Source organism: Neopelma chrysocephalum, unplaced genomic scaffold (assembly GCF_003984885.1).
Source record: "Neopelma chrysocephalum unplaced genomic scaffold, ASM398488v2 Primary Assembly neopelma1_65c, whole genome shotgun sequence".
NCBI lineage: Eukaryota > Metazoa > Chordata > Aves > Passeriformes > Pipridae > Neopelma > Neopelma chrysocephalum.
The window spans coordinates 208,568-236,170 of record NW_020897724.1 but is presented as its reverse complement, the minus strand read 5'-3'; the positions used below and the strand labels follow the sequence as shown (position 1 = coordinate 236,170).

The 27,603-nt window shown below is 41.2% G+C and overlaps 1 protein-coding gene across 2 annotated transcripts in view; it reads left to right on the top strand.

The window, feature by feature from the left end:
• Positions 1–27,603, top strand: part of XYLT1 (xylosyltransferase 1) — a 175,106-nt gene that overhangs the window by 108,430 nt on the left and 39,073 nt on the right. For both annotated transcript variants that reach the window (XM_027684261.1, XM_027684262.1), the window contains exons 3-4: positions 10,243–10,415; positions 11,044–11,246. In XM_027684261.1, the coding sequence (XP_027540062.1) occupies positions 10,243–10,415; positions 11,044–11,246 (376 nt within the window). The remainder of the gene's footprint in view (positions 1–10,242; positions 10,416–11,043; positions 11,247–27,603) is intronic.

Below are 27,603 nucleotides of genomic sequence, written 5' to 3'. Positions count from 1 at the left end.
GCATGTATGTATTTATGGTACATACACATACATGAATCTGATGTCTCACACTTCTTTTGCTGCCACAGTGTGAGACTCTTAAAAGCGCTTGGTCCCAGCCCTGCAGCCTTTGAAATCCATAAAAGCTTAACTCAAAGGGATGCAGAGGAAGCACAGCCTGACAGCTTTGGCATGGATCTTCCCGGACATGTGCTATTTATCTTTTCTCTGCCTTTTGACTGTATTGTGAAATTCCTATTAATTTCACTTGCAGTGCAAGTGTCAGCTAAAATATAAGGCTAAAATTTTCCCATTTTGCAACACAGTGATGCAAGGGATAAGTATATGAGTCAAGTTTTGCTTTTGCTAGTGCAGCCTTTATTCTCAGTACCTCACTAGACCTTTTCAAAGTAGCTATGTAAAATACATGGGAAAGTCTTTACTTTTTTGGTCTGTTTTCAATATTGTGTTCATAATTATCTTGGGCAGAGAATAAAGGCAGACTCTGTCCTTCCAATTCTGTATTTAAAAAAATAGGAGACAGATGTAATGGAATCTCAAAGGAAGGATTAATTTCTAGTTAGCAGACCAGCTAGTCATATGGTATAAATTAACTTGGTCCTGGCCTTACACCAACTGATTATAATGATTAACTGTTAATTTCTTAAGATTATCTGGGGGAAATAATAGTTTACATAGGACTTGAAAGGGGACAGCACAGTAAAACAAAATGGGCATACATTGATCAGGCAGGTAACAAACATTCTTTTATCTACCTCTTCATATCTTGATAGTCTCAGCAGTACATAATATCTCCTGGGAGATCATGTGAAGTAGAGGTGTATGTAGTTGCTTATGTTTTCACTCCTTATTGATTATTCGTGCTGTGAGCATGAGAGGAAGAGATGGTGTAAAGGTTACGATGTGCCACTCTCCAAACACACTGAAACAGACACTCCAATCAGCAAAGGCTGTTTCAAATGCTAATTTGAAGTATGAGCCTTGATAGATTTCTTTTGCTATTTTGCTTAGGATTTGTTATGTTGATATTGTTACTGTCTTGTTTGATGGATGCCTTGGTTGCTCTGTAGTAACTGGTTGGCTTTCAAGTTTCTGTTCCTTGAAGGCTTAAACTTCCTGATCATTTGTGGCAGAAGAGAAAGTCTGAACTGAAATAAGGACATTTTCTATGGTTTTGTCCTATCTTGCTCAAGAAATGTAAAGGCTTCTCCAGCAGGGAAGGGAGTGAAGTGCTTCAGTGTAGAGAAGAGCTGACTCCAAAGCCCATTGTTAGTTTTGGCGTGAATGGCAGTGAGCCAGTGACTGGTGTCCCAGCTGGAATGTAATCCATCTGCAGTGAGAGGGCTGGCATCCTCTGGTGTGTAATTCAGGCCACCTAAATCAATAGTCAGTTCTCTAATAGAGGTGCCCTAAGGACAAACTGCAGGACTTGGGAGCACCTCTGGGCTGCCATCACCCACATCCCCAGGCAGCTGCTCTGCTGTGCCAGGAGGAGACTGATGTACCTGTGGGCCACCACTGTTGCCTGAGAGAGCCCCGACTCTAACAGCTCCTATAAAGGAGCCTTTTTGCCATTCTGGCCAGTTCTGCCTCTATTGCCATCACTTGAACAGCTTCTGGAGAGTCCTTCTATCTCTACGGACTGTTTGGAGAGGCTGTGCAGCAGCAAGATTTAGAGGCACCTAAATTATGTTTCTGCACTTGAATGGTATGAACCTCCCCACTGTCACTGCTCAGAGGGGTGGGGACTGCAGGCAGCTTGGTGGCCAGCAGCTCTGGCAGGGGCTGTCCAGAAAGGATGTGCTGGTGGCCAGTGACCCATAGCAGGCACCCACTAAACAAGCTGCCCAGAAGAACTGGGTACCCTCCAAATGCTTTTGTAGAAGCCAGAATGCTGTTGGCGTGGCTGTAGCTGTGTCCAGAAAATGCAAATTGTGAATGAGGTTTTATAAATGCTTCCGTTTGGGTTTGTGTCATCAGTTTTCTTGGGAGTGGTGGGATGACTTATCTCGTCTGACAAATTTCTGTTCTCATCAGTTTTGGGCTGTTCATAGGAGCATCCTTAGCAACAGTTAGTGGTGGATGATATAACTAAACACATGCCTCATCTCAGCCCTTTCACTTCTCTCCTTCTGTAACCTCTCCCCTTCTAATGAGCACAAAGTCTCCCAGACAGTGGTAACTCAGCTGGGTGGGAGTCAGTTCTTGGAGCACAAGAGCTGAATGAAGTGTCTCCTCCTGCAGACAACCTGGCTGGTTGGTCTCCACAAGTTTTGACTCTGAGCTGGAGATCCCACTCTGAACAGGCTGCTGGTTTGTCTTGAAAATCAAGCTGGAAAATCTCTTTTATTTACAGTGTTTTCTTAGGGCTGTATGATACAGGCACCTGTAAATAGAGGTCTTTCTCTTTTTTGTGGTTTCCAGGGGTGTTACCTCCTAAATGTTAGGTTATAGAATCAGAATGGTTTGGGTTGGAAGGGACCTTAAAGATCATCTAGTCCCAATCGCCCATGCCATGGGCAGGGACACCTTTCACTAGACCAGGTTGCTGAAGGCCTTATCCAACCTGACCTTGAACACTGCCAGGGTTGGGGCATCCAAAAAGGAGGGAAAATCACTGCCTTTGACCTGCTGGCTACACTCCTTTGGGTGCAGCCCAGGGTTTGGATGGTTTCTGGTTTGTGAAGTCCAGCTAAGGTTTAAGGTGCAAGAGGACTGAATGGTCTTTGCAAGGAATATTTGTGTCTGTTCTTGGATTTGCTGTACCTTACATCTCTGAAGTCCAGTAATGTCACTGGATATAGTAAACATAGCCCAATGCTCACTTAGAAGGCATTTTGTATTCACCCTAGTAACACTGATCATGATGTGCTAATTGACTGTTAATTGATATGATAAATACTATTATTAGGAGATTCACTCTAATTCAACATTAATTAATTTACTGTTGCTTTTGAGTGTTATTTATTCACGGCAGTCAGTAGGAATATGGAGAAAATACTTGACTAACACACTCCAGCAAAACTACAAATAATTGAGATTTGTCTCCTAGGAATGCTACCATTTTCATAATTAGAATAGTCAGAAAAGCAAGCTTGTTACTGAGATGATTGGCCTGCCTAGATAAGTATCATAGTAAATTAAGTTTAGTGTGTGTTACAAGCACAGTATAGTGGAATCTGATAATTAGTTGGTCATTTGCAAATCATAAAAATGGTTTCAGTAATGACTCGAGACTGCAAGACAACAGAATTTTTGTTTGAAGTATGGCAGGCTGCTTCAAACCAAATGCTCCCTGGTTTTGTTTGAAATTTTAGTGGCTATGAATGTGCTGTCACAGCACTCACACGTGTGCACATACACAGACCCTGAAGATTGATTGTGGACAGTCCTGTGTTGTCCCAACTGCTTTTCCAGGTTTTGTGATACAAAAAATTTTGGTCTTTGTTCTCAAGGTTTTTGTATATGTTGATTTACAATGAATCCTGCAAATCATGTGAAAAAAGGCATATTCACCAAAGTTTTCTGGTGCAGGGTGTCTTTCTTTCTGGATTTGCTTAATGGATGATGCCTGTCCCGGTGGGTTCTTGAGTGAGTCTTGGAAGCACGGAGCATGGAGCACAAATGTTAAGTAGTTGTAACAGGAGGATGACAAAGCTGGGATGGAAATGTTTTCTTTTAAATTCCAAAACAGAAAATTATATTTTTTTCTCTTTGGGAAAAGATAGAAAAAATTTATCTTCTCATGATCCAACTGTGAATATAAAACAGTTCTGCCTGTCTTCTCTATCTTCCTACCTTCCTTCTTTCATTCACTTTATTTTTCTGTTCATGGACAGCAGAACTGAACCTAAATCTGTAATGACAGTTAGTTTCCCTTTTTATATAAATTCTGCAGGGATGCAGAGCTGCCTATCAGTTCACAAACTCACTGTAGAGAAACTTCCAGTGATCTTATGAAGAGAATTGTCCAGCTGTAAGGCAGTGACTCTTCTCCACTAACTACCTTAAGTTTATACTGTCACCCTCTGAAGTGATAAAAGAAGACTCAAAATTGCCCACGTCAGCAGCTCCTTTGTTCCAAGAAAGGGCTTCTTCTCAGCATGGAAAGAACATTACTGAAATCTGTCTCTTTAATGTTAAATGCACTGGCCACTGAGTTCTTGTAAATTATGCCTCGTTGTCTGTTCCCGCCTGCCTTGCATTGATTTTTGCTTATGGATTACTTGATCATATGAACTTACAGGGGATCATAAATTGCTTCTGTAATTCTTGGTAGAGTCTGAGGATGAAAAACAGTAGATTGGGGTTGTTGAGATAAAACACAACTGCAAAAAAATTGAATATCCACTCTTCAGTAGCAGTATGATTTCAGAATTTCCCTCTCAAATCACCATGCCCTGGGGACAGTTGTACAGAGGATCATCTCAGCTGATTTCACCTCTCCTACTTTGCTAACAAGTTAAAACTGAGTAGGAGAAGCCACACATATGACCAGTCATGTTAATTATCTTCATCAGGAACTTGGTTTGTTTTCCTAAAGCAAAGAGCCCCTCATTGACACGGGTGGTGGATGTGCTGGGTTCAGCTGGCACACAAGGAGCTGATTCCCTGAGATGCTCCTGTTTATGCTGCTCCTTGGCAGCACAGGAAAGCAGGTGATGGCCCTGCAGTGACCAGGACGTGTCTGTGGTGCACAGAGCCCTGTGTGGCCCATTGATTGTCAGTATGTGCATATTCACCAAAATTACAGTCAGCCTGCTTTGTGGTGAATACCTTATTTGCTGTAGGGGTCTTCTACACAGTGAATAGACCAGTGGGCATTTAGCTTATAAATAATGGTTCTAATTATAAAATCAAATCAGTGTTCACCTAAAATTCTTTCTTCCACTGAAGGTCTCCACAAAGGCCACCATGGAAACAAATGAATCGTTTCTTAGGCTGGAGGTGAAAACTGGCATCCCAAAGTTGGCACTAATGTTGCTAAAGATAGTTTTCTAGGTTCTGAATTAGGAAAAATTGCTTTTTCATTTAAGTGTGATAAACACACACTGTTCTACAGAGGTTACCTTGCCTGTGTAAGGTGTCCTCACTGGAGAGTACTGCAGCAAGAGAGAACATTCCCTCTCGAGCCTGATGGTAAGTGATGCACTTGCTGTAATGGGTCATTGGGCCTTAACTCCAGCAAGAGTTCTGGCTCAGGACAGATGAATGTTGTTATCAGACAAAGACTTCTCATCACGTTCTGATGGCTCACTGGTAAATTGCTCAGTGACATTTTTTATAGTTTTTATATAACTCCAGCTACTTCTATTACTAGGTCTGATAAAAAAAATTGTGTTTTCAAAATGAAAACATTGTCTTGTCTTTTTTGTTTTGTTTTGTTTTGTCACCATTCAAACAAGGCAAAACTGTTTTTGCTCTAACCAAAATGGAAAACATTTTCAGATGAAAGCCAAGCCTGGAAATTTTCAACCTGCTGTGTTGTTATGAGTTGTGAGCAATTGAAAAGGAGTTTATAGTGGAAATCTGAGTTCAGCAACTACCACTCAGCTGGCTGTTGCAGAAATGGTCCCACTGAAGGGAATGAGGCTGCTCCTGTGAGTTTAAGTAGGGACTGCAGAGCTCTGCCTCTTTGGAGTGATTATGGCTCATACTCCTGCTATAATGACAGGGCTTCTGATTGCATTTATGGATGTAATAGCAGTAAATAGTGGGCTGAACTACACAGCAATAACTCTTCTGATGTCCTCTATCCATTGATTCATGGATCAAGGCACAGTATACACACGCAGCTCTGTTAATATGAAGTCAGCAGCATCCAGGTATGTCTGTGCAGGGGTGTCCTGTTGAACAGCCAGGACAATACCAAACTGAGAACAGAATTTGATGGGTTGTTTTACAAAACATAATATGGCTCACAAAATTGATTAAAAGATTGCTTTGTGCTGTTGGAGAAGTCTGATCTCATTAATTAGTGGTAGAAGTAAGAGATTAGCAGGTTGGCTCTGAGTTATATTGGTGGATGATTGAACATAATGTGGCATCACAATAAATATGAAAATGATTGCACCATCTTCATTATTCTGGCATTTAGTAATACTGCAATACATGAAGATTAAACTCTTCATTATGAGTATTGATTTCTCTGGGCTTTAGAAAGTGCAGGTTGAAATTGCACTAGAGCTGAGATTCTCCTGTTATCTACAAAACCAGGTACGGATTTTCCTGCTAACACACATTTATGGCAGTCCTTTCAGGCTTTGAACAGGAAGCCAAAAGGCAGCTTTCTCTTTTCTCAGTAAGTTTGTGAAAGACATTTGGTCACAGATCAAAGTGCCATGTTTGTGTTCAGTGTAGGATAGCACAGTAAATACACTTTGATACAAGGGCTAGAAAATGTTTGTTATGAGCTAGGTGAGCACTGCCCCTTCTATTGAGGCTCCATGTGGCAGTTTCTCTGAAGCAAGGCAACATGAGAAGTCGCTCTTCTATCCACCTTTTCCATTGTTTAATGAAATGGAAAACTTTGAGGAAGTTTAAGGCAACAAGTCCTGCTTCCAGGCCAGAGCTACTGTTTCACCTGTGCCAGATGACCATAAAGAGGATGCTCCGTTCACTCTCCCCACTCACTCATTTGTGCAAAGCTATTTTGAGGGTAGAGCTGTGCTCTCAAGATGGAACTGTAGCAATCATATTCTTCACGGGTTTTGTTTTACTTTGTTATGGGCTTTTTATTATGATTTATAAAACACCAATCTGCATAAGTTATCCTAGAAAAAGGGAATTCCCTAAAGGCGTAGGAAACTTCACTCAACAGGCAACACCCAAGCTCAGAGAAACTTTCTAGGTGAGATAGAGTGCAGCTCCAGTCCCACTGAGACTGCCCCAGGTGACCTGTGCAAGAGGAGAAGGTGGGAATTCTCTTGTATTGGCTTGACTCATTTTTCTTGGAAAGGCAGATGATGGCATGTGGAGAGGTGACAAATGTTGTGAAGGCTGGGAGTAGGGAGTGTTGCCGGCAAGGAGCTGCCCATGAATTCTCTGGTATGCACAGGTTTTATAGAAATGAAGTGGATGGAGCTATTCAGGTCTTAACATTGCCCATATAGCTCTGAAGTCCTACTGTATTTTTTAGTAAGCAGGTACTCAACTGAATGTTTCCTTCCAGTTTCATCTGATTTGCAAACCAGGCTGGTTCTTTGTCAGTGAAGCAGTCTGAAAAATAAAGGGTTCTAAGCAGCCACAAGCTAAAACCAGGGAAGTGACAGTATAAAGCAAAGTAGCAGATAGTCTGACAGATGGAAAAAGTATAACATTCTTACCTTTTGAAATTCCAGGCAGCCAAGAAGAGGATTAAAGAAGTCATAATAGTATGCGGGTTGCAAATGAAAGTATAAAAACTTAAACCTTAAAGAGAAGGAAGAAAGGAGCGCATGGAAGAAGTGGTGAGAGGAGGAAAACAGCAGACAGCAAAATAAGTCACTGCAGGAATTTATTAGAGAAACCCATTGAAGTGAGGTGGCATTTCAGGTGAAAATTCGGGAGGATTTTGTTCTCGGTAATTGCTAGATAAATGATAGTGTGGGTATTGAAGGCAAGTTAGTTTAAAATAAAAGACCCACAATATAGCTGTTTTAAATTCCCCTCACCTTCTACATATCATTGCAGAAAGCCACTGATTTCAGAAGAGAGGTATCCAAAATGTAATGAAAAACACTAAAAATATTTGAGTCCATTGATGGGACATCATCAGCTTGAAATCAAAGCAGTTTAAAAGAAAAATGGCTTGTTTTAGCAATTGCAATTGCCCTGTCAGTTCTCCTTGCAAGCACATTTTCTTCCTCTCAGAGTCCCTTTTTATCCCTGTCACCGTGCAGAAATCCTAGGCACGTGCATGGGGCAGCTCATCAGCTGCTCAGGAGAAACAGTAGAACTGGGCAAAGGCTAATGGCCATAATAAACAAAATGAAAATTATAGAAGGAATTAAATTTGTTTTATTTTTAATTTTTTTAATATTCATCTGATTCTTACTGAACTGGCGGTGGAAGGTTTTTTAAAGAAATCCCATGTAAGTTGTTTGTGTCCCATTTGAAGTGGAGTGACTCATGGGGCTAGAAATGGCTAGTCTGAATACAACTGGGGACAGCAAAGTTGCATTAATTTATGAGCAATAGTACTGCAGACTGGAATCCCGAGCAGGATTGTGGACAGTAACGATCTGCTGCATGGGGCAGTGAGCCTCTGGGACTTCGTAGGCTCTTTAGTGTTCAGTATCTGTGTATGTTCCTGGATAGGGACACAGCTGCCTTGTAGCCCCTTACATAGTCCAGAGAAGAGCCTGATTCTCTTTGCTGTACCTCTTACATGTACAGTTTCCTGGACCTCCGGGATGGAAAGAACAGATTCTGACTTAAAGCAGGTGTTCTAGAGGAACACTGCTGAGGAGGAAGGAACTTGAAGGGAAGAGTTATGGGAGATGTTGAAACCATTCCTTTATGGAATGTGCTGCTCCCATTGCAGCAGGATCTGTCTCGTGGTTGTCTAAAAAGCGTTTCAATTACTCAAGGGCATTTCGTTACAATTTAGGGGATCACATTGTTTCATCACCTGAAACAGTGCTCTGCAAACTTCCAATTGGTCTGTTTTTTCTGAGTTTATGCTATTCCTTTGAACAAGGAGAAGATACACAGGAAGGATCAGGCAAAGGTTTTTTTTTTGTGTACAGACTTTGTTTTGTAACTAATACTTTTGAAAACAAACAAACAAAAAAGAAAGCTTTTGGTATTGCTTACTTTGATCAACATATGCTTCCAGTTTCAAAAACCTGTGGAATAGTGTTTTCCCTCCCTCCTGCTCTCACTTCACACTTGGCAAATGTCTTTCTTGTTCCTTATATCAAATCACAGACATAAGCATGTGTTTTTAATAGCTGTAGATGTTGTGGAAGGTGCAGTGGGTTTTGTGGCTGTACTCCTGCCATCTGATGACTGTGCCCAAGTGCAGCCTCAAGTTTATCCTGTAACACAGTGCAAGCTTATTGTGTCTGCAAAAGGAGTCTTGAGATGGGGGGTACGTGGAGGTGGGAGGAGAAGGGGGCATCACAAAAGGCACTAAGTGCAGAAACTGGGTAACACCTCAGATCTTAGGGCTTTGAAAAATTGTACCTTCGGCAGGGGTGACACACACTAAGCAACATTTGAGACAATGATATCCCTTTCACTTAAGAAAGAATAATGTTAAAATATGCAAGAGGAAAATTGGGGCAGGAGGAATTTTTTTTAGCTTTGAGGTACTTTGCTTCCTTTTTCTGCTAATATTTAAAATTTCAGATTCTTTCAAAACCATTTTTGTTGAAAAAGGTCCCTACAAGGTCAGAGCACTTGACGTTGTTTAACTGAAGAATGAATGCCAATTTTCAGATAAAATTGCGATTTTCTTACACTAAGTTCAGGTTTTTGAGTTGAAGAGCAGTTACATAAACCAAAAACAAAGCACTTTAAATTCCTTATTGAAAATGTCCCTCCAGTTCTCCATTTAATCAATATATCCTGTCTGAACCTTGCACTGTGGCACTTACTTTACAAAATAAGGACCAGAAATTACTCCATGAAAATAAAAAATGAACATAAATTTTAAATAGGATTGTAAGAGCCCCTCTCCTACATGAAGAAGTGAAAATATGCAGGTTGCCATTTAAATGTTCCGGGATACATCTGCTGTTACGAGTAAATGCTATCAGTCAATAATCCTCAGCAGCTGTTAAGAAGCAGAGTTTCACCAGCTTCTCAGCAGAGCTGTGCTGATCAGAGGAACGAGCAGCTTTGGCCAAACAGGGGGTTTCACTCGGGGGGAATGTTGGCCTTGACATTGTTTGAATACTTAGAAACTTTGAGGTGACTCCTTTGAAGGTAGAAATGTGCATACTCAGGTAAAGCTTTGTCCAACTCATAAATATCTGGGTACTTGCCCATGTTCATGCAGCCTTGTTCAGGATGAGGCACACAGGCAGGGCTACATGGGGAAGGCTGGCATGGCTGTGCCCAAGGGGTGATGGCCCTGTATGGGGACAGAGGAGAGGGGTATGATCTTGATGGGGTGCAGGCTGGCACCCCTTGTGAGTTCTCGCTCTGCCATAGAAACTGCTTTTGAAGAGAGAGCCGAGGTGGAATGTGTACTGCTCACTGCACCCCTGCCGTGTGGATACACTCAGAGATGTCCTGTGTTTTGTTTTTGAACAGGAAAAGCCAACAACAATGTACAGTGGGATGACGACTCCGTAGAATACATGCCAGCCAACCCAGTCAGGATCGCATTTGTCTTGGTTGTTCATGGCAGAGCTTCTCGGCAGCTCCAACGCATGTTTAAGGCTATTTACCATAAAGACCATTTTTATTACATTCATGTTGACAAGGTAATATATCACTGGTTATAAATTGCCTGTCTCACCATCTGTCAGTCTACCCATCTTTGTCATCTTCTTCATCTTTTTACCTCTGCTGCATAAAGTGCACGTCACTTTTTGTCTCTTCATCTGTTATATGTTCGGAGCCTCTTTTTTTTTTTTTCTTATTTTTCTTTCTTGTTATCTTCTTTATGTAAGAGCCTTCATTTCTCCTTCTGTGTCAATGAGTCTCTCTCCATGTCTGTCTGTTGTACATTTAGTTAGCAGCAACTGATAAGTTGATGCAGACTGAGGTGGTGGCCTGAGGTGCCTTAGGCAAGTCACACACTATAAAAGGGAGGTGGTAACATTCACCTCCTTTATGAAAGCCCTTTGGGATCTACAATGACAAATGATGAATAAGAGCTAATCATACTGATTAGTGATTACTGTAGTTGTAATAAAATGAATTAAACGGGGTTCTCTGTACATTTAGGAAATAAGCATTTAGCAAAAGACGGTTTTGTACTGTAGTAAGTGAGGGCAAAGCAATGGCAGCACTCGGTGAGTCAGGAAGTAGGGTTGGTGGCTAGTGAATACAGGGAGAGAAAATTTTGGACAGAATAACTTGAATGTGTTACTTTTTTCTCCTGTAAAGCGATCCAATTACTTGCATCGGCAAGTTCTCCAGTTTGCCAGCCAGTACCCAAATGTGAGAGTCACTTCTTGGAGAATGGCAACTATCTGGGGAGGAGCAAGTCTTCTGTCCACCTACCTGCAGACCATGAGGGACTTAATGGAGATGAATGACTGGCCATGGGATTTCTTCATTAACCTCAGTGCTGCCGACTACCCAATCAGGTACAATGAGCATTTTAAGAATCTGTATGTTTTGTTCCTAAAGGAAATAAGTATGGATATAAGGGATGACATGTCCAGGCTGTGCTGCAAGAAGCACAGTCAGAGGGGCAGTTTCTTTTTTTTTGTAGCAGAAGACTCCTCTTGGTGAAGCAGGTGTCTGAGAGCCACACTTAGGCCAAGGAGACAATCACCTTATTGTACCCTGTGTGTCTTCCACTTCCTTGGCAGGGGCTGCAGCTGGGAGCAGGGTAGCAGCACTGGGCCTTCACTTACGCTGAGGGGCTGCTCTAGTTAGTCAATACTTCCAGCAAAAGAGGCAATAGAGGATGAGTAAAGTAGCAGGAAGTGCTGGGGCTCAGCAAATGAACCCCAGGCATGGAGAGATTCCTCCCTGCCAGGGCTCTGATTAACAGTTTGATTTGATGTCTCAGCAAGTGTTAAAGGTATGAATACAGATTCAGTGAAGGTAATGTTCTCCTCTCCCTTTTTTTAGTACTTTTTCTGTGGAGGATAAGGGTTGTAGAAGTGAAAAATAACTAGCTAGGAGTCAATTATATCTTCAGCACCAACCGTTGCCTGAATATCCACACAACCACATGATAAGGCTCGTGATTTTAAGTGAAATTTATATTCTTTCTGGATTTGCATCACCCAGGTCTCACAACTTCATTCCATAAGTTTACAACATTGTGCAAAAGTAGATAGTCCATAAAAAAACCCCAAACCAAACGAAAAAAACAACCAACCAAAACAAAAAATCAAAAAAATACCCCCCCCAAAAGCCCCCAAGTGTCCTTAAACTGTTTGGTTTAGGCTGTAAGAGTTATTAAGAAGAAAGAAACAGGAAATTCTCCTCGTGGCTTCTGTTTCCCTCTGTGTTGAAATAAATCGATGAAAGGGGAAGTAACTTTCTTGAGCGATTTTCTGATGAGTGATGATATAACATGGTTCTAATATTCCTAGAAAAGAAATATAAAAGATGCTTCCACTGATTAGGTTTCTCCAAGATCTCTCTCAAAGTGTGAGTCCCTTCCTGAAGCTGCTACTTGGACAGAAATCTCACCACTGAGGTGAAAAATGAAAATAAACCCAAGGCCTTAGGAAGGACTCTGTGAGGATGGACAAAAGGCTTTATTGCTGGTGCCTGTTTCTAAGCACCGTCGGAGAAATGCAGTGCATTTGGGAGAGAAAAATTAGGGAAGAGCACGAGTCACTGAGATTGCATTGATATTGGAACATGGGGATTTGAATTAAGAAATCACGGTATTTCACATTGCATCAGAGTTAAACACTTTCGGTGTCCAACAGAAAGAGACTTAATAGTTTTGACATATTGTTCTTGCTTGTAAGGGAGAGTATGTAGTTCTCTGTCTATCTCCTGAGTTTTGGGAAAAGGTAGCTTGTTATTCCCTATCGTTCACTTCCCTGGTGAGGAATGCTGTATTGATGCTAAAAGGTGGGCTAATGCAAGACCATAAAGGAAGAGGTAGGTGATGGCACTTTGAATCAAGTAAGATAAATTGTAAGAGAATATTGCTGAAGGTCTGGTGTAGTACTAGACTAGTTCCAGCAGATATGTCCAGTTATCCTGTGGTGTTGAGTCCACTCTAACAATCGTGTGCAATGCTGGGGCCATGACCTGTGGGAGTCTGAACTGTTCTTAGTTCAAACCACAGGGCCAGATGGGGTCAGTTGCTCACAGACATGGCCATAAACAATCCCAGGGGTTGTTTACTAGACTGTAGCCAGTTCAGTGTTAATGGATTCTTTGTAATAATGCCGTGGCATCTTGCAGTCATTCAAGCTCTGAACAAGTCCCATTCAGCTGGAGAAATTCCAGGCGCTCGTTTCTTCAGAGAGGGAATTCTTGAAGGTCGTGGTTCTCCATTGCAGCTGCTCTCAAAGATGTGTGGTGGGCTCTCACCAGCCAGGCAGCATCTGAAGTGCTCCCTTTTCTTTCTGTCAGAGTATTCTGTTACCAGAACTGAAGGAAATGTGCTTTCCCTTCACACCATGATGCACTTCAACAAAAAGTAAGAAGCCTTTTTTAGCACTGCAACTTCAGTGACAGTGACTTATAAGTATTGTTAGAAATTTTTTAATGTGGAGAATTACAGCTATAAACCCTGGAAAATGTTATCAAATACATATATGAGTCCATTTCATTTTCATAGTGGAGGAGCTATAAATTAATATTCTTTATAATCTTTAGAAAGGCATTACTCCTTGCATACCCCAAAGAGAGCTGGTTGTTTTTCCAGGAAATAGTAAATAGCATGTTTCAGGATTTTTTTCCTCTTCTTTCAGACTTCATGCCATGATTTGTCAGATAATGGGCTACGGGCAGTTTATGCTTCTCTCACTGGTTAGTCATATTGCAGTGGGTTTTGCTAGGTTTCCCTGCATAACAACATATGAATTTTGTGGATTAATAGTTTTTATCCAGAGCTGCTTCATATTAAGCTTTCGCTTCCCATCTGCCATACCATCTGTAACACTGAAACCTTTACTACTTCTCTTCTGATAATAAAAGCTAATCCAGCCTTCTAAGTCAGAAAAACATATTCAGTATGTGGGGTTAATACTATATGATGAAGCCTAAATCTGTCCAGGGAGCAGTCTGGTATGGTCATGGGCTGCAGTAGAATTGCTAGGAGCCCTTCATACTTTGGAAGAGATGTCCACAAGCAGATGTTAAGAATCATACTATTTAAAGGCACAGGGGGAAAATATTAGAACTATTCATTTTGTGAGGGAAACAATTAAAAATGTGTAAAATAAAACATATGCAGGCCAGGAAAATTCATATACCCGTATTATTCTTCCTCACACCTGAATGCTTCATTTGTGGAGTCTGTAGGTGCAGCACCTGGCACAAAGGAGGTCCTAATCCATGTGCCTCTCCTTGTTACTGCAGTAGAAATCTCTGGCCAATAGTCTGGATGTGAAGGTGCCTTCAACAAAAATTCTGTGTTTCCCTTTAGTCATAAAGCAATATGCTATTTATTGGCCTAAGTGAAATAATGTGGTGAAATATCCAACCTTGACTCCTTTCAGCTCTGTTAAACATTCTCAGCAGGAAAAGGAGGGATGAAATGGCTAAAGACAAACCTCCACAAGAAACTCTGAGGTGGGAGGTTGTGCAACTGCCTTCCTTTAGCCCTGGGCTTGTGAGTAAAAAAAGAGCACATGCTTCCAGAGTTCTCAAGAAATATCTCTTGCAGTCGTTGAATTCATAAAGAAATGAAAGAAACCAGCACCTTCCTTTGTTTTCCTTAACTTTTAAAATTTTAGCGGTATTTTTTATTTATTTAAAGTCTTTTCTTTGGAGAGCCTCTTTCAAAACCCTGTGGGAAAGCTATTGATGTCTTTAACCTCTTACTTTACATGGATATCTATTTGCATTATTTATTGTCTCTGACAAAGAGCATAAAGTAGTCAACCTTATGTTCAGGGACTGAAATTTCACTCCCAACAAGGTGAACTATAGTAGAGCATCTATTCATGCTGAATGTTTAATGTGCATTGCAGGAGTCCTTGGATAATGTGGCAGGTGAAGTGTTGCACCACTTAAATTAAGAAGTTTAATGAGATCATTTAACAGTGAATGTCATGTCAGCGCTTACCTGGCCACAGAGCTTGTATAAAGAATAAACATAATGAAACATTTGAACTATTTATAATTTACAGTAAATCACTGAGCCTCAATCACCAAAGGGATCACCAAATCTAATTGCCAGCTAATGCTTGGTCTTTAATAAAGGTCAAGCAAAATTATTAGCAGAAGCTTGGGGAGTGCTTCAGAGTAGTAAGAAAATAAAGTGTCTTATTGGTGGAGCCAGGAATGCAGATACGACTACATTTTCAATTATGAGCAATCAGATATAACAACAGAACTTAAAATAAATCCAGTGAAACTACTTGTGTTTTGCTGCTTGACACTTTCTTATGATGAAGTTGTGTATCCCTACTTTTCACAAAAGCCTGTGTTGTGAAGACTCGTTCGAGTGAGACACCTTTAATAGAGGTTTTGGTCTGGCACTTCAGTGAAATGGGTGTCATAATACAAATAGCACCTGAGGTACTACAGACTCTGGGAAGTAAATGGGATGATCTGACTGGGACTGGTCCTTTAAACAGGTGCCAATTTGGTGTAATTTATGGAGATCATCTTTGTCAATTAGAATCACACTCAGAAATTAAGAAGAATGAGCTAGCAGAGAACTATTGACAGACTTGCTCTTGCTTCAGTATGTAGTCCTCTGAGGGTCAAGGTAACATTGATAATGCTAAATAGCAATGTTCACCTAAAGATTTAGATGCTCTTTTAGAAACTTGAGGGGTGCCCTTTGATGCCAGACCCAAGCTGTCCAGCTGCTTTTGCAAAACTTCTCAGCTTTTACAGTGTGTAGGCTTGAAATGCAATATTGGAAATGAAGGAAAATTTCTTCCTAGAACTGAAACAAAGCACTTCACTTTCACATACATCTCTGTAGCTTTGTGAGAAATGTCTGAGACATAGTTGTGACCTCTTGATGGCTATGAATTTAGAAATCCCCAAGACAGCAGAGCTGATGAAAGCTGTTTAATGGCAAATAGGATCACCCAAAACATTGGCTAGAAAGGCAGTTCCTCTCTGTCTCTGTCTTAATTTGACTTGATTTAATTTAACAACTCTATGTCTCACTAAGATTCAAACTTCAGAGCTGTCCTCCACAGATATTTCCTTCCTGGCATTGTGTCAGCTGTTGCTGGACATGAAAGCCTGGATAAAGGATACTGATTTTCAGGGCTGAATTTGACCTTACACCCCATATGAAGCCACATGTTGCAATGCTGATCTGAAATGCAGGCCTTGTCACTAGAATAATGTACCAGGCAGTAGGCAAATAGTGCAGTGTTCTTTAAAGTGCCCTTTCAAATGTTATCCTGAGCTGAAGCACTGCTAAGTCATATCTGTACATCTAGATGGGAGTGCAGCACAGGTAGCTTTTGCAGTACAACATCTGTTAAGATGCCAGTGCCTGAGGTTTTTATCTCAGTGTTGTCACTGACACTGTATGTGGTTTTGTTTGCTCAGAATATCTTTATCTGGCAATCCAGATGTCAATCCACTCTTAATGCTTCACAGGGAATCTTTTTTCCTGTGTAAAAAGGAATTTTATCAGTGTTTTTCTTGAATCTGCATTCTCTGAGAATTTCAGATTTGCTTCTTTCTTTAATCCCTCAAATAACCTTTTCTCCTCTTCTTTCTTCCTTTTTCCAGCACATTTGCTTGAGATTTATATATATTTTGAAGGTTATCTTTTTAGTTTGCTATTCCATTTCTCTGTTTTACTGTTAAATTATCAGTGGTTGGCAAGGCAGTGGTTTTGTGCATGGTCACAAATGGGTGGGGTGAAATGTTGAAATTATTGTGGCTTAAAAATTTTATTTACATCTGGTGTTAACGTTTTCTTCAAGCTGGCAAATGTTAGTGGTGGGAGACACACCCTTTCTCTGTGCAGCCACGGCAGCTGAGGTTACTCCTTCTGCCTCTCCTGGATTTAAGGATGTAAGGCAGCTTTTGCTTTTGGAGAATTGTCACATCTGCAGCTCTTTGTGACTTCTTTGGATATTTAGTATTTCTGAGATGTGCTGCATAGCAGCCTCAGTCTGGCAACAGGAAAAAATGCACCCCAAACTGGAGACTGGTTTGGATATCCAGACATCTTTACAGTGCGGAGATTAAAGATGCATCGATGAGGCACATTTTTAGCATAGGATTTTCACTCGAAGTGCCCTTGTGCTTGGCAGCATGTTACCTTGTTGATTACAGTGCTAAACATTGAGCCCTTTGTCTCTTCCTATATGAACTGAAGGCTCAGACCACTGTGGGGACTGCCTGGCGGAAGGAAGCCCCAGATGCCAAGCTCCACAGTTTGGTGGGCGCTGCAGCCTCCAAGCACCGCTGGGCTGCCTGGTTGGTACTCACTTCTCTTCTGGCTTGGTTCTGGGGCTGCTCACAGGGAGGTTCTCCAGCAAAAAGCCAAAGGGTTTTCATCTGTTTGCCATTTGCTTTCTGGGCCCAATTTATTTTTTACTTATTTATCACTGAGAAAAAAGTCTGTCTGCTAAAAGAGTGCTAAAGTCTGCTAAAATATGAGTCTTCACTGGGTACCATTCAGCCTGATCTGTAAACGATAAGAGCACAAATGTTGTGATAATGTGCACCATTGGTTCCTAGGCAACAGTTGCATCTTTTGTCTTCAGGATGCTAGAATAGTATCTGGAATAGTGTTTTTGTAAGGGTAACCAATGTGTTGGGGCTGAGGAAGGCATTGAGCAGTATGAGGGATCTTGCCAGCTATTTCTTCTTCACAGCTCCAGAGCTATTTATGAAACCCATTTTTCACTTACGACTTGTCTTTGTGGACAAAAAGTGTGGGGTAAGCAAGTCCTTTGTGCAGAATGGCTCTTGTACTTTCAATCCACGGTTAGCAAAATTCATGATACTCAGTTGCTCACTGCATTCCTGGGAGAGAAGCTCCAGTGGGGTTTGAGTGTGTAGTGGGATGTTGATCACTAGAGAAATCTCGGGTGTGACCCTTCTCTCTTGTGCACTCTCCCACAACTTTGCTTCAAGTGGCTTTTACTCTGGATTAAGTGTGAAGTGGATAACAGCAGCTGCAAAAAGAGAGTAACAGATGTCCATGTGGTGTTTACCTGGGTTTTGTGAGAACCTTTAATCTCTCTTCAACTTGGTTTTGGGTTTTTTTGTTGTTTGGTTGTTTGGGGTTTTTTTCCCAAAGTTCAGTAAAATCATTATCAAATTCCAAAAACTAAAACTGCTTAAAAGAGGGAAAGATTCCTATTATAACATTCCATTTTAAACACGCTCTCCCTTCGTGGTCTCACTGAATTCTCTCAGGAAATTAAAAACCTGCTGAAATTGCCATTAAGACACTTTTTTTGTTTAGATTTCAGATGCCACTTACAATAAAACAGCTGCAAAATAATATCTGGTGGCAGTTCAAAGTGAAGATAACGCAACATGTGCTATTATACCTTTCCTAAGTCACTCTTAAATAATTGCGAACCGAAAGGCCATTAAAGGGTGAGCCAAAATGTTGTTCTGATTCAGTATCTTAGTGGTGATATTGAAATAGAGAAGAGAGGGAGAGATGGATGGATGAATATTTCCCCTTGAAAAGAGGGCTAAAAATGTAAGCATTGAATGGTATTTGCTGTTTAAGATTTTTCAGCCAATTGATACATAAATTCAGGTCTTGTCTTGATATTAAATTATGCACTTTGACATTTTGTTATTCAGGATTACTGCATGTGAATGAGCTGAATGGATGATTTGAATGAAATACTTCAGAATGGAATTAAAGCTGCTTTGGATCAACAAATAGTTTTTTAAAAGTGCTTTTATATAAATAAAACGCAATAGTAACCCACTGTGGTTAGAGAACAAGGGTGGGTGGCACAAGTGTACCGTCCCACCTGCCTCTTCCTTTACTTTGATCCAGTGGAAACTCCTTTTTCCCCAGAATTATAGTGCAAGGTAAGAGCCAGCTGGCCACCAACTGCTTCACTCCCTGGGATTTATGGGGAGCACTGGTGGGAAATACTGTATTTATTTGAACAGAGGCATCCAGTGTTGTTCTGTCTGCTGCTGTCACTCAGTGAAGTCCCTGAGACCACACCACGGGCTGATGCTCAAGTCCCCAGGCTCAGGAGCTGTGGGGTGAAGGAGGATGGTTCCAAGTGGTTCCAAGTGGGAAGCACTGAGATCTTCCAGTGCACTCCCCTACATGGGAGTTGCTTAAGAGGCTTCTAAGCCTTTGTTCTCTTCTGCGGGGAACAAACCCCTTCATCGGTCTGTAGGTGCTCCATCTCTGTCAACCAAAAGCAGCGTCTGTGGGCACTGTCAGTGCTGCAGAGCTTGGGTAGTTTGGAAGAGAGTAGTGCCACCCCTGTGTGTGATGTTCTTTGTCTTTAGGGATGTGCTGTAGAATGTGGCTCTTTTTCTCAAGCTTCTTTTTATTTTTAATTTTTTTTAATAGTCCTGACTAGCGTCAACTAGTCAAATCTTTATGTCTTGAGATACTGTGGAAGCTTTGACCTGGTAGTGCAGAAATTCCAGACCTAAATTTTGCTGTGCAGTCCCAGTTAGAATTAGGGACTAGTTGGCTCTTACAGTTGCACTGTATTACAGTTGAATACTTCATTTCTGCTCGTCCTGCACAGCACTGCTAGTCACAGTGCATTGATATGATACTTCTGAATCTCTCTGTATAAACAGTGGTGCTGAATGCCATTGACTGTGTTTGTGATGATCCATCTGTAGTTCCAGGCTGATCGGAGGGGATGAGGCCCTAAATGGTTCATTGTAGCACACATTGCACTCTGCCGCACGCTGTTTAATTATATCCATCATTCAGCATTACTTGATGAACCAGCTGTAGGCACAAGCATCCCTAAGCTTTCATCAGGATAAGTGCACTCTTTGCCACATTAGGAACTGGTTTGGGGCCAAGACTTTTCCAAATACAGAGTCAATCTCAGTTTAAAAGTTTGCTGCCCCAAACTGATTTCTGGCAAATAATCTTGCAACAGTGCCTTCTTGGGGCAGCTGAAAACTAAAAGATCTATAAATCCAAATTGGTTATTTGTGTCACATTATGGCTTTAAATAATCGGGGCAGCTTTGGAGGACATTTTAGCACCAACTCAGATAATTGTGTTCTGAAGATGCGATGTACCACACCAGTCAGGTGCAAGGTAGCTTCCAGATTATTTCTGTGGCAGGGGCTTGCAGGGACTGTGGCTGTGCTTGCTCTGTGAGGGTCAGTGTCACTGCTATACCTTTGTATAGGTGGTATTGTGTAGGCACCGAAACTGTTCCCACAGGGCTCAAGTCATGTTGCAGGTGGCAGCTGCAGAACTACACCCTGATCTTTCTTCGGGATGGGAAACTGGTACATGTGGTGTGTCAAGAGATACCAGTGCTGGGTATCATCACAAAGTGCCTGGAGGACCCCCAGGTTCATGAACCATTGCAGCCCAGGAGGGGAGAGGCAGCCAGAACATGACCCCCGGTCACTGCTACATGGTAGAGCTTGGCAGTGTCAGGAGATCACTGATGACAGACTGCCTTTTCTAGAGTCTTTTCTTGAGTTGAGGTGAACCACTGGTTCTCATCTAATCTCGGTATTAAATAAGACTGTTCTAGTTGCAGCTCTGTTAAGCACAGCAGTGAGCAGGAACATCAGCCTCCCACCCTCCCAGTAGTTTTCTCATCAGCCCCAGTTATGTCAGTTAATGGATCTATAATTCCCTTTGCAGTTTTCTCACTCAGACATCCTCTCTGCCACATGCTTGTGCCCCATATCCCAGCTCTGCATTCTTCACTTACTCCAAAACAGTCCCAACAAAGAGTAGGGCAGGTCATCACCTGGCACTGATTGTCAAAATAAGATTATTGCTCAACCCAAATAAAGGTAACAAAATTTGACCTTCTGTTGTTAAAACCAATTAAGTTTCCTTCCATCAACTCTCAGTTCATTATCCCTTTCACCCCCCAGGCCCTGTTCTTCCATCTTTTTAGGCTTGGTACAGAATTAATGTTAAATCCCATTAGCCTGACCCGGTTTTCCCTGTTTTGCCTTCTGGTCCTTTGAATTGATGCACTCCGACAGGTTGATTCAGCAGCTCAGGGATCAGAAGGAGTGGCAGGCCCAGGAGGAGCTTCAGGAAGGGGCTGGTTTACAGTAATTCACTTTACTTTTAAATGAGTTTGTGAAAGGGCCTCAGCAGAGGGGTTTCATCAGGGGGATGAAGAGCTCTCGGCTTCACCGTGGCACAGAGAGCACCACACAGCCCTTCTATTGGTGGAGTCCCTCCACTCTTCTCTGGGGATAACTCTAGTTAGGAGGTTAAAGCTACCCATTGCATGAGTGTAAATTCCCTCTTTCCTTTTCCTTAGAAAGTGTGAGAGGGGCAAAAAGCAAGTTTTTTTACCCAGGTCTTTCCCACTGCATCAGAAGGACTGTCTGCTCTCCGGGCAATGTCAGACTAAGTTGGCCAGATTTTGTGGAGGTTTGTGCTGGAAAGTGGAGATGGCAAGACCCAATACTAGTATGACTAATTTATACATTGTGACCCCTCAGAAAGGGCTCTCCTTCTCCCTTTTTCCATGGGAGTGTGGTGGTCTCAGGTCCCTGCTGCTTGCAAGCTTAATGTCAGTGATTTCCATTTCATGTGAAGTTCCAGGTGGCCACTGTGTTGTGTGGCAGCAGGGAATGTGAGCTTTGCAGAAGGTGCTGGACCTTCACATTTGGGAGCGTGTCTGCCGTGCCTTCACCTGCTCAGAGCCACAGGGAGGTGGCCCTGCAAAGAGGGGCTGTGGTGGAGTGGCTTCAGTGGCGAGCTGAGCGTGCAGGGAGGGTTGTTTTCACTGAGTCCTGCAGTGAACCATCTTTGGTGTCTGTCAGGAATGCACTGATTTTGAAAGGGGAGGATAGGATTGAATGGCTTTCATTTCCTGGCATGGCAGACGTGTGAGGGTGGGGCGAGGGGGTGAATCACGGCTTGTGGGTGAGCACAGTCGGAGGGAGCAAGTTACTTTGGGAAACTGAGAAATGACCAAAAGTTAACATTTAAGCTGGAAAAGTGGCATCTTAACAACTGTATCCAGAAAAGCAAAGATTTCTCATGAACCTTAAGCTGCGAGACTGTCACTGCTGATTGTGGAACGCAGAGTCCACAATGATGGGCTTTAAATCGGAGTTGGATCTACTGGGGAGATCCACCCCTTCCACAGAGCCTGGCCCAGGCTGACACCCCTACAGTCACCCTCACATTATCCTCCTGCATGTGACGATGAGGATCCCAGCCCCAAGGTGAGGTGTCTGAGGAGGGGAGTGCCACACACACAGCTGCCCTTCTCCACAGATGCCGGAGGGTTTCTGCTCTGGCAGGACAGTGGGATTGCACTCCCAGACTGACAAGACTGTGATCTGCAGGCAAAGCTTGCAATGATGAGCAGGGTGGAGAAGGCAGAAGCATTAATACTGCTTATGACTGAGTTTACTTCACATAAAACATTCTCAAAGTTTCTCTCTTCCCACTTTCTTGGAAGAAAGTGAGCATTTTTTATTATAATTGCTCAACCTAATGAGCAAATCATTTTTCTTATTGACTTGTGCAAATAAAATTTCAGATGGATGCAGGAATGTACAAATTAAATGAAGTAAATGGTTGCTTTAAATCTATGCTCATATCTAGTTCTAATTTCTTCTCTTTTACACAGAACTCTCGGTAATTTAATTTTAGAGATGGTGAAAAAAATTGTAAAATATACACGGTATAAATAAACAAAAAGATCCCATTCAGCCCAATATCGAGATTTTTTTTCCTTTAAACAAAGTCTCACTAATTTGAGTAATGAACTTGATAATTTCTGCAGCTCACTCCACTTGCTTATTTAATCAGTGATTATTGTTTTCATCAAAATGGGATGTATCGTGTAGGCAGATGAGGTTCTACATGAATATGCAGCAGCAGACAAACACTGGGAAAACGCAAAGCAGGGAGCATCTTTCTGTACTAAATAAAATCCCAGTGCTTTGATAAAGCTAAAATTATATCATGTTTAGTTTTAATAATTAAATATCCTTGGGTATTAGCAGCTGGTTAGTCAAGTATTTCAGTACTCTTTCATTTTTTTTTTTTTTAAGATACTTTTCAGCAGATATTAAGATGTTTTGGTGAGATAGGATGGTCGTGTCTGTCTTAACCCTTTGTAGTGCTGCATCCTTACAAATGATATTCTGGCATCCCCAGGAGGATGGCTTGTGTTTGGTCCATCCAGAGTTCATGTGTTAGCTTGTTCAGTGTGGTAGTTTTCTGTATTGATCTCTGCATTGAGGCAGTGATTAGTAATGGAATGGCTTGTTATTGTAATAACAGGTAAAGGCAACTCTGTGAAATTATCTTGGCAAATACATTTCAGCAGCTGTTAGAAGTGATGTAGTAACTGGCAGCAATTACATTTGCTGCCACTCTGACACAATGAATGGCCTTTTGGAAAGAAGTAGTTGCTGAGGGATTTTTCCTATGGAGAATTACCTACCATGAGACATGTGAGCAAGGAAAAACAGAGCAGTTCTCAGAGTGATAGGAAGACACTGCTGATATTCGTCTATTAATACACTGTCACACATGCTAACAAATTTTCACAGCCTCTAAAGTGGGAAACACCACAAAACCTTTGTTATGATTTCCCATAACCTGTTCCAATAACAGAGAGCTGGGTTTATGGTCTGGCTTACACTAGCATAAACTGAGTGCCCTCCCTTGATTTTGGAGCATTACAGATACGAAAACAGAATGAAATGCTGTCCTTTGTGTAGGGCTTTATCAGTGGGAAAGAGGGTAGAAAAAAGTACTTTTTCATTGATTAAAGGACTTGCAAGAAGGAACTTGTCTCACTATTGAGGGTTCAAATATATTAGTATTTTAAGGAGCAAAATGTGTTTAATTTTTGCACTGCTTTCTTCAAACATGCACTTCATAGAGGGATGGGCAGAAAGTGCATTTACCAATGTTTCTGTCACTTCATAAGTTTTTTTCTAGAGGGAGAAAGCCCTTATTGTCATAAAAGTTTTTAAATAGAAGTATGCTGAAAATGAGAGATAATAACAGCGAAGACATTGCGTTTTTTTCCTGGTAGGATTAAAACTAAGTAAATAACCTCATTAAATTTAGGCATTCTGACCATGAATCCTCTTTAAACATACATCTCAATGTAAATATCAATGTGGCTTTAAGCTATGCAGCTGACCTCTTCAGGTACACTGCTGCTTCCTGCTCACTGTCTATCAAAATGATCATTTACGTCAACACTCAACTTCCCTGTTGATGGAAATGAACAATATGATAGACCTTTGACAGTGTAGTATTAAAACAACCTTTCTGTGCCAAATTGTCACCAGACAGTGTGTGTTCATTAGCTTCACACTCTGCATTCAATCAGTCCTTACACTCTTGATAGAAGAAGGTTAAAAACGTTCAAACTTGGACTTGTTGATGTCATCCCCCTAACCAGTGCATTTTTATAATGAAAATCACAATTCTTTCCATTTATACTAACCACAGTTACCTTGGAAAGTTGCTGACTAAAGTGTTAATGGCAGCTATTAGTGGAAGGTCAGCTAAAGTGACTGAGAATATTGGCCTCATTGTGCTTTGTGTGAACCCATCTGCCTGCATGCGACAAGTTTCCCATGAAGTTGTTCCCAGCGTGGGCAAGCTCACCTGCCCCTGCCTGCACTGATGCTTCTCCTCCCTTTGTATCATTGATTTGGGAAGAATTCAACTTGAACCAGAGGGATGACTGTTGTTGGCTTGTCTTCTGAAAGGCTGCCATGTGGCATGGAGAGTAAATATGGACAAGAACAAGTAATTGGTTGTGCTGCTCGGGGGAGAGCAGAGCTGAGCTGAGCTGGAGCCTTGGTGCCAAGGATCCTGGCCTGGCTCTGGAGTGGCAGCTGGGCCCCTCCATGGACCCTCCATGGACCAGAGTCAGACACCTTCCACTCTTCTGCTGGAGGGTGTTGCATCCTGTCTGCAAAGGCAAAAGAGACCCAAACCACGTGTTGCTTACCCCTTGCATGCCTGTTAACCACAGCAGGGGTGATGATATTTAACTATTGACCCCACCAGAGAACAAAAATTAAAACAGGTTTTATGTTAGGCTGGTTTTTTTCAATTTGTAGGTTTGGTTGGTGGGATCAAAAGCCAAAAAAGGCTGGAAACAGGCTATAAATGTGCCAGAGCCATGATAAACAGACTCTAATATGACTGCACAAATTGCCTGTTCTCCAGGCAGACAGACTGGAGTGGGAAACAGGCAAACGTGGCAGCTCTCTCCCATAAATAGCTTTCACAAGCCCATGAACAGAAACTTGTGCTTATGAACATGACGTGCACCAATGCCAACAGGAAATCTGCTGACTCAGGATTGGAACCTTAGTTTAGGAGAGTGGCATTTGGGGACGTGGTTTAGAGGTGGATTTGGCAGTGCTGGATTTGATGATCTTAATGGTGTTTTTCAAATCAAACGGTTCTATGATTCCATGTTTGGAGCGGAGATAATGCTGAGTAAGCATATGAGGCTATGAATCTTTGGGCTTATCAAAAAATGCTAAGTGTTTTAGATCAGGCTGTAATTTGCAGAGTCTAAACCCCACATTGCTGTCTTTTCTCTTCACTAATCTGCATTATTTTAATTTCGAAATATGAATAATGGGAATGCCAGCAAGGCTTGATAAACAGTTTTTGCCAGCACTGATAAAAATGAGCATTCTTCCATACATGCAGTTCAACTAAACTGACATCTCTTGTGAATGTGGTGGGAAAGGATTTTGCTTTACTACAATATATACCTTTAACAAGTTTTCTAGCCCTTATCTGAGTTAGTCATACGCCTCTGCCTTTACTTCAAAATATTTGTTGGAAATAGGCAATTATAGGCCTTTCTAGCAAAGGCTATCTGTCAGATACTGAAGTTCTGGACTGGCAAGATGAAAAAAATAAATAATGGTCATGATGTGCTGATGATTCATATACTTAAATAGAAAAATAAATAGAAAATTGTTTAACAAATCTGGGTAAAACATTTTCTTTCTTTCTATCAAAATACCTCTGAGCTGAATGCATCAATACGAGGTTACTTTAAGTCATCCTGCATGTAGCTGATTTTCTTTGATTATTTTCATGTGTATCAGGTCCTGTGCAGTTGCACGTTTTGAAAGTGCTTCAGAAGCTTTTGTTATTCAGGTGTTTTTCAGTGCATTTGTTGTTGTTAAGCATAGTAGCAACTGCATACAATTAGATTTATGAAAGGAAAACCAATGTATTTCATAGTTTTATTGTAAAATACAGTAACTTGCTTTGTAACTTGCAACTTACAGTTGTTTTAAGATAGTGAGGAAAAAAAGAGCTGCATATGACATGGTATAACAGGGTAGTGTTTTTCTTATTTCTTTATTTTTTACTGCACCAGCAGGGATGCTCAGAAAATGTCATTGTCACAGACAAATGAATTCTTAAGATCAACTCAAAGGTACTCCTGGGACTGAGGGGATTTTTAAAAAATGTTTTGTAAACATAAGTTAAGTTTGTAACACAAGTTAAGTCTTAAACCATTGGTGTGATATGTCTGTGGTAGAGATGGACAATCTGAGTCACAACTGGATTTCCTTCACTGGAAAAGTCACCTTAATAAGTGTACTTGTGTGCCTGAGAGATCTAAGATTAGTTGAAGGACAGCTCTCAGCTCTTAATCTTGTGTGTAATCATTGCACATGCTGCTTCCCAGCACATGGACATGTAGGTCCTTACCCATTAAGTAATTTATGAGAATACAGTGTGAAAGTTGCATCATTTCAGGAGAGCTCCAAGTGTGCTACAGTTAAGCACATGCTGTTAAGTGCTTCAGCAGATCGGTGATTGCACCGTGTATGGTGTGTTTGATAAGATCCTGGATATTTTAAATGCTTGTGTTGAAATTCCACTATAAAATAGTTGGAAATTGAGTAGTTTACTTTTTGCCTAGTGAATATTTAAGGAAAGTCAAAAGCGACAAGTTACGAAGTTTTAATGAGTGCATGTGGTGAGTATTTTATTATCATAAAAGCTGTAGGGTTTATTAGCTGATATAGGGCTGGAGTTTTTCATTAGCCGAGGGCTTTTCAGGGTTTCATGGGATATAGCTGAAAACATTCCAAACAAATGAATATTCTATTTTAAAAGAATAATGAGACATTGAGGGTTTTTATAGACTCCAAAGTTTGCTAAACCAATATCTCTAATTAGATGGAGAAACTCTCTATAGACGCTTTGCATCAGCAGCAGTACACATAGCAAATGTTTTAAGCATTTACATATCAAATACTGCTGGCAGCATTTTGGCAGCAGTCCAGAGCTGTAGATAGTTTTAATCACATTTGTTCATTAATCCTTGGTGGAATTCTCTTATATGGTCTCTTTAGGATTTTCATTTAAGCATGCTGCTGCTTCTCAGCAGTGGGCTTATTTATTTATTTTATAAATGCCATCTGAAGCCTTGAATTTATAGAAAATAGGTTGTGGAGTGGCTCAGGAAGCAGATGATGGAGTATATTCTTTTTTCTAAGTACATCTCCTTTGTACCCAGGCATTTATGTACTCTCACTAGGAAGAGATTTATTCAGCAGTGTGACATTTATAAAAGACTTTCACTCTTTTTTGACTATGTTAGTTCTTTTCTTTTCCATAGGAAACAGACAATGGTTGAATGGGAAGCAGTAATTGAAAGTACAGCAAAG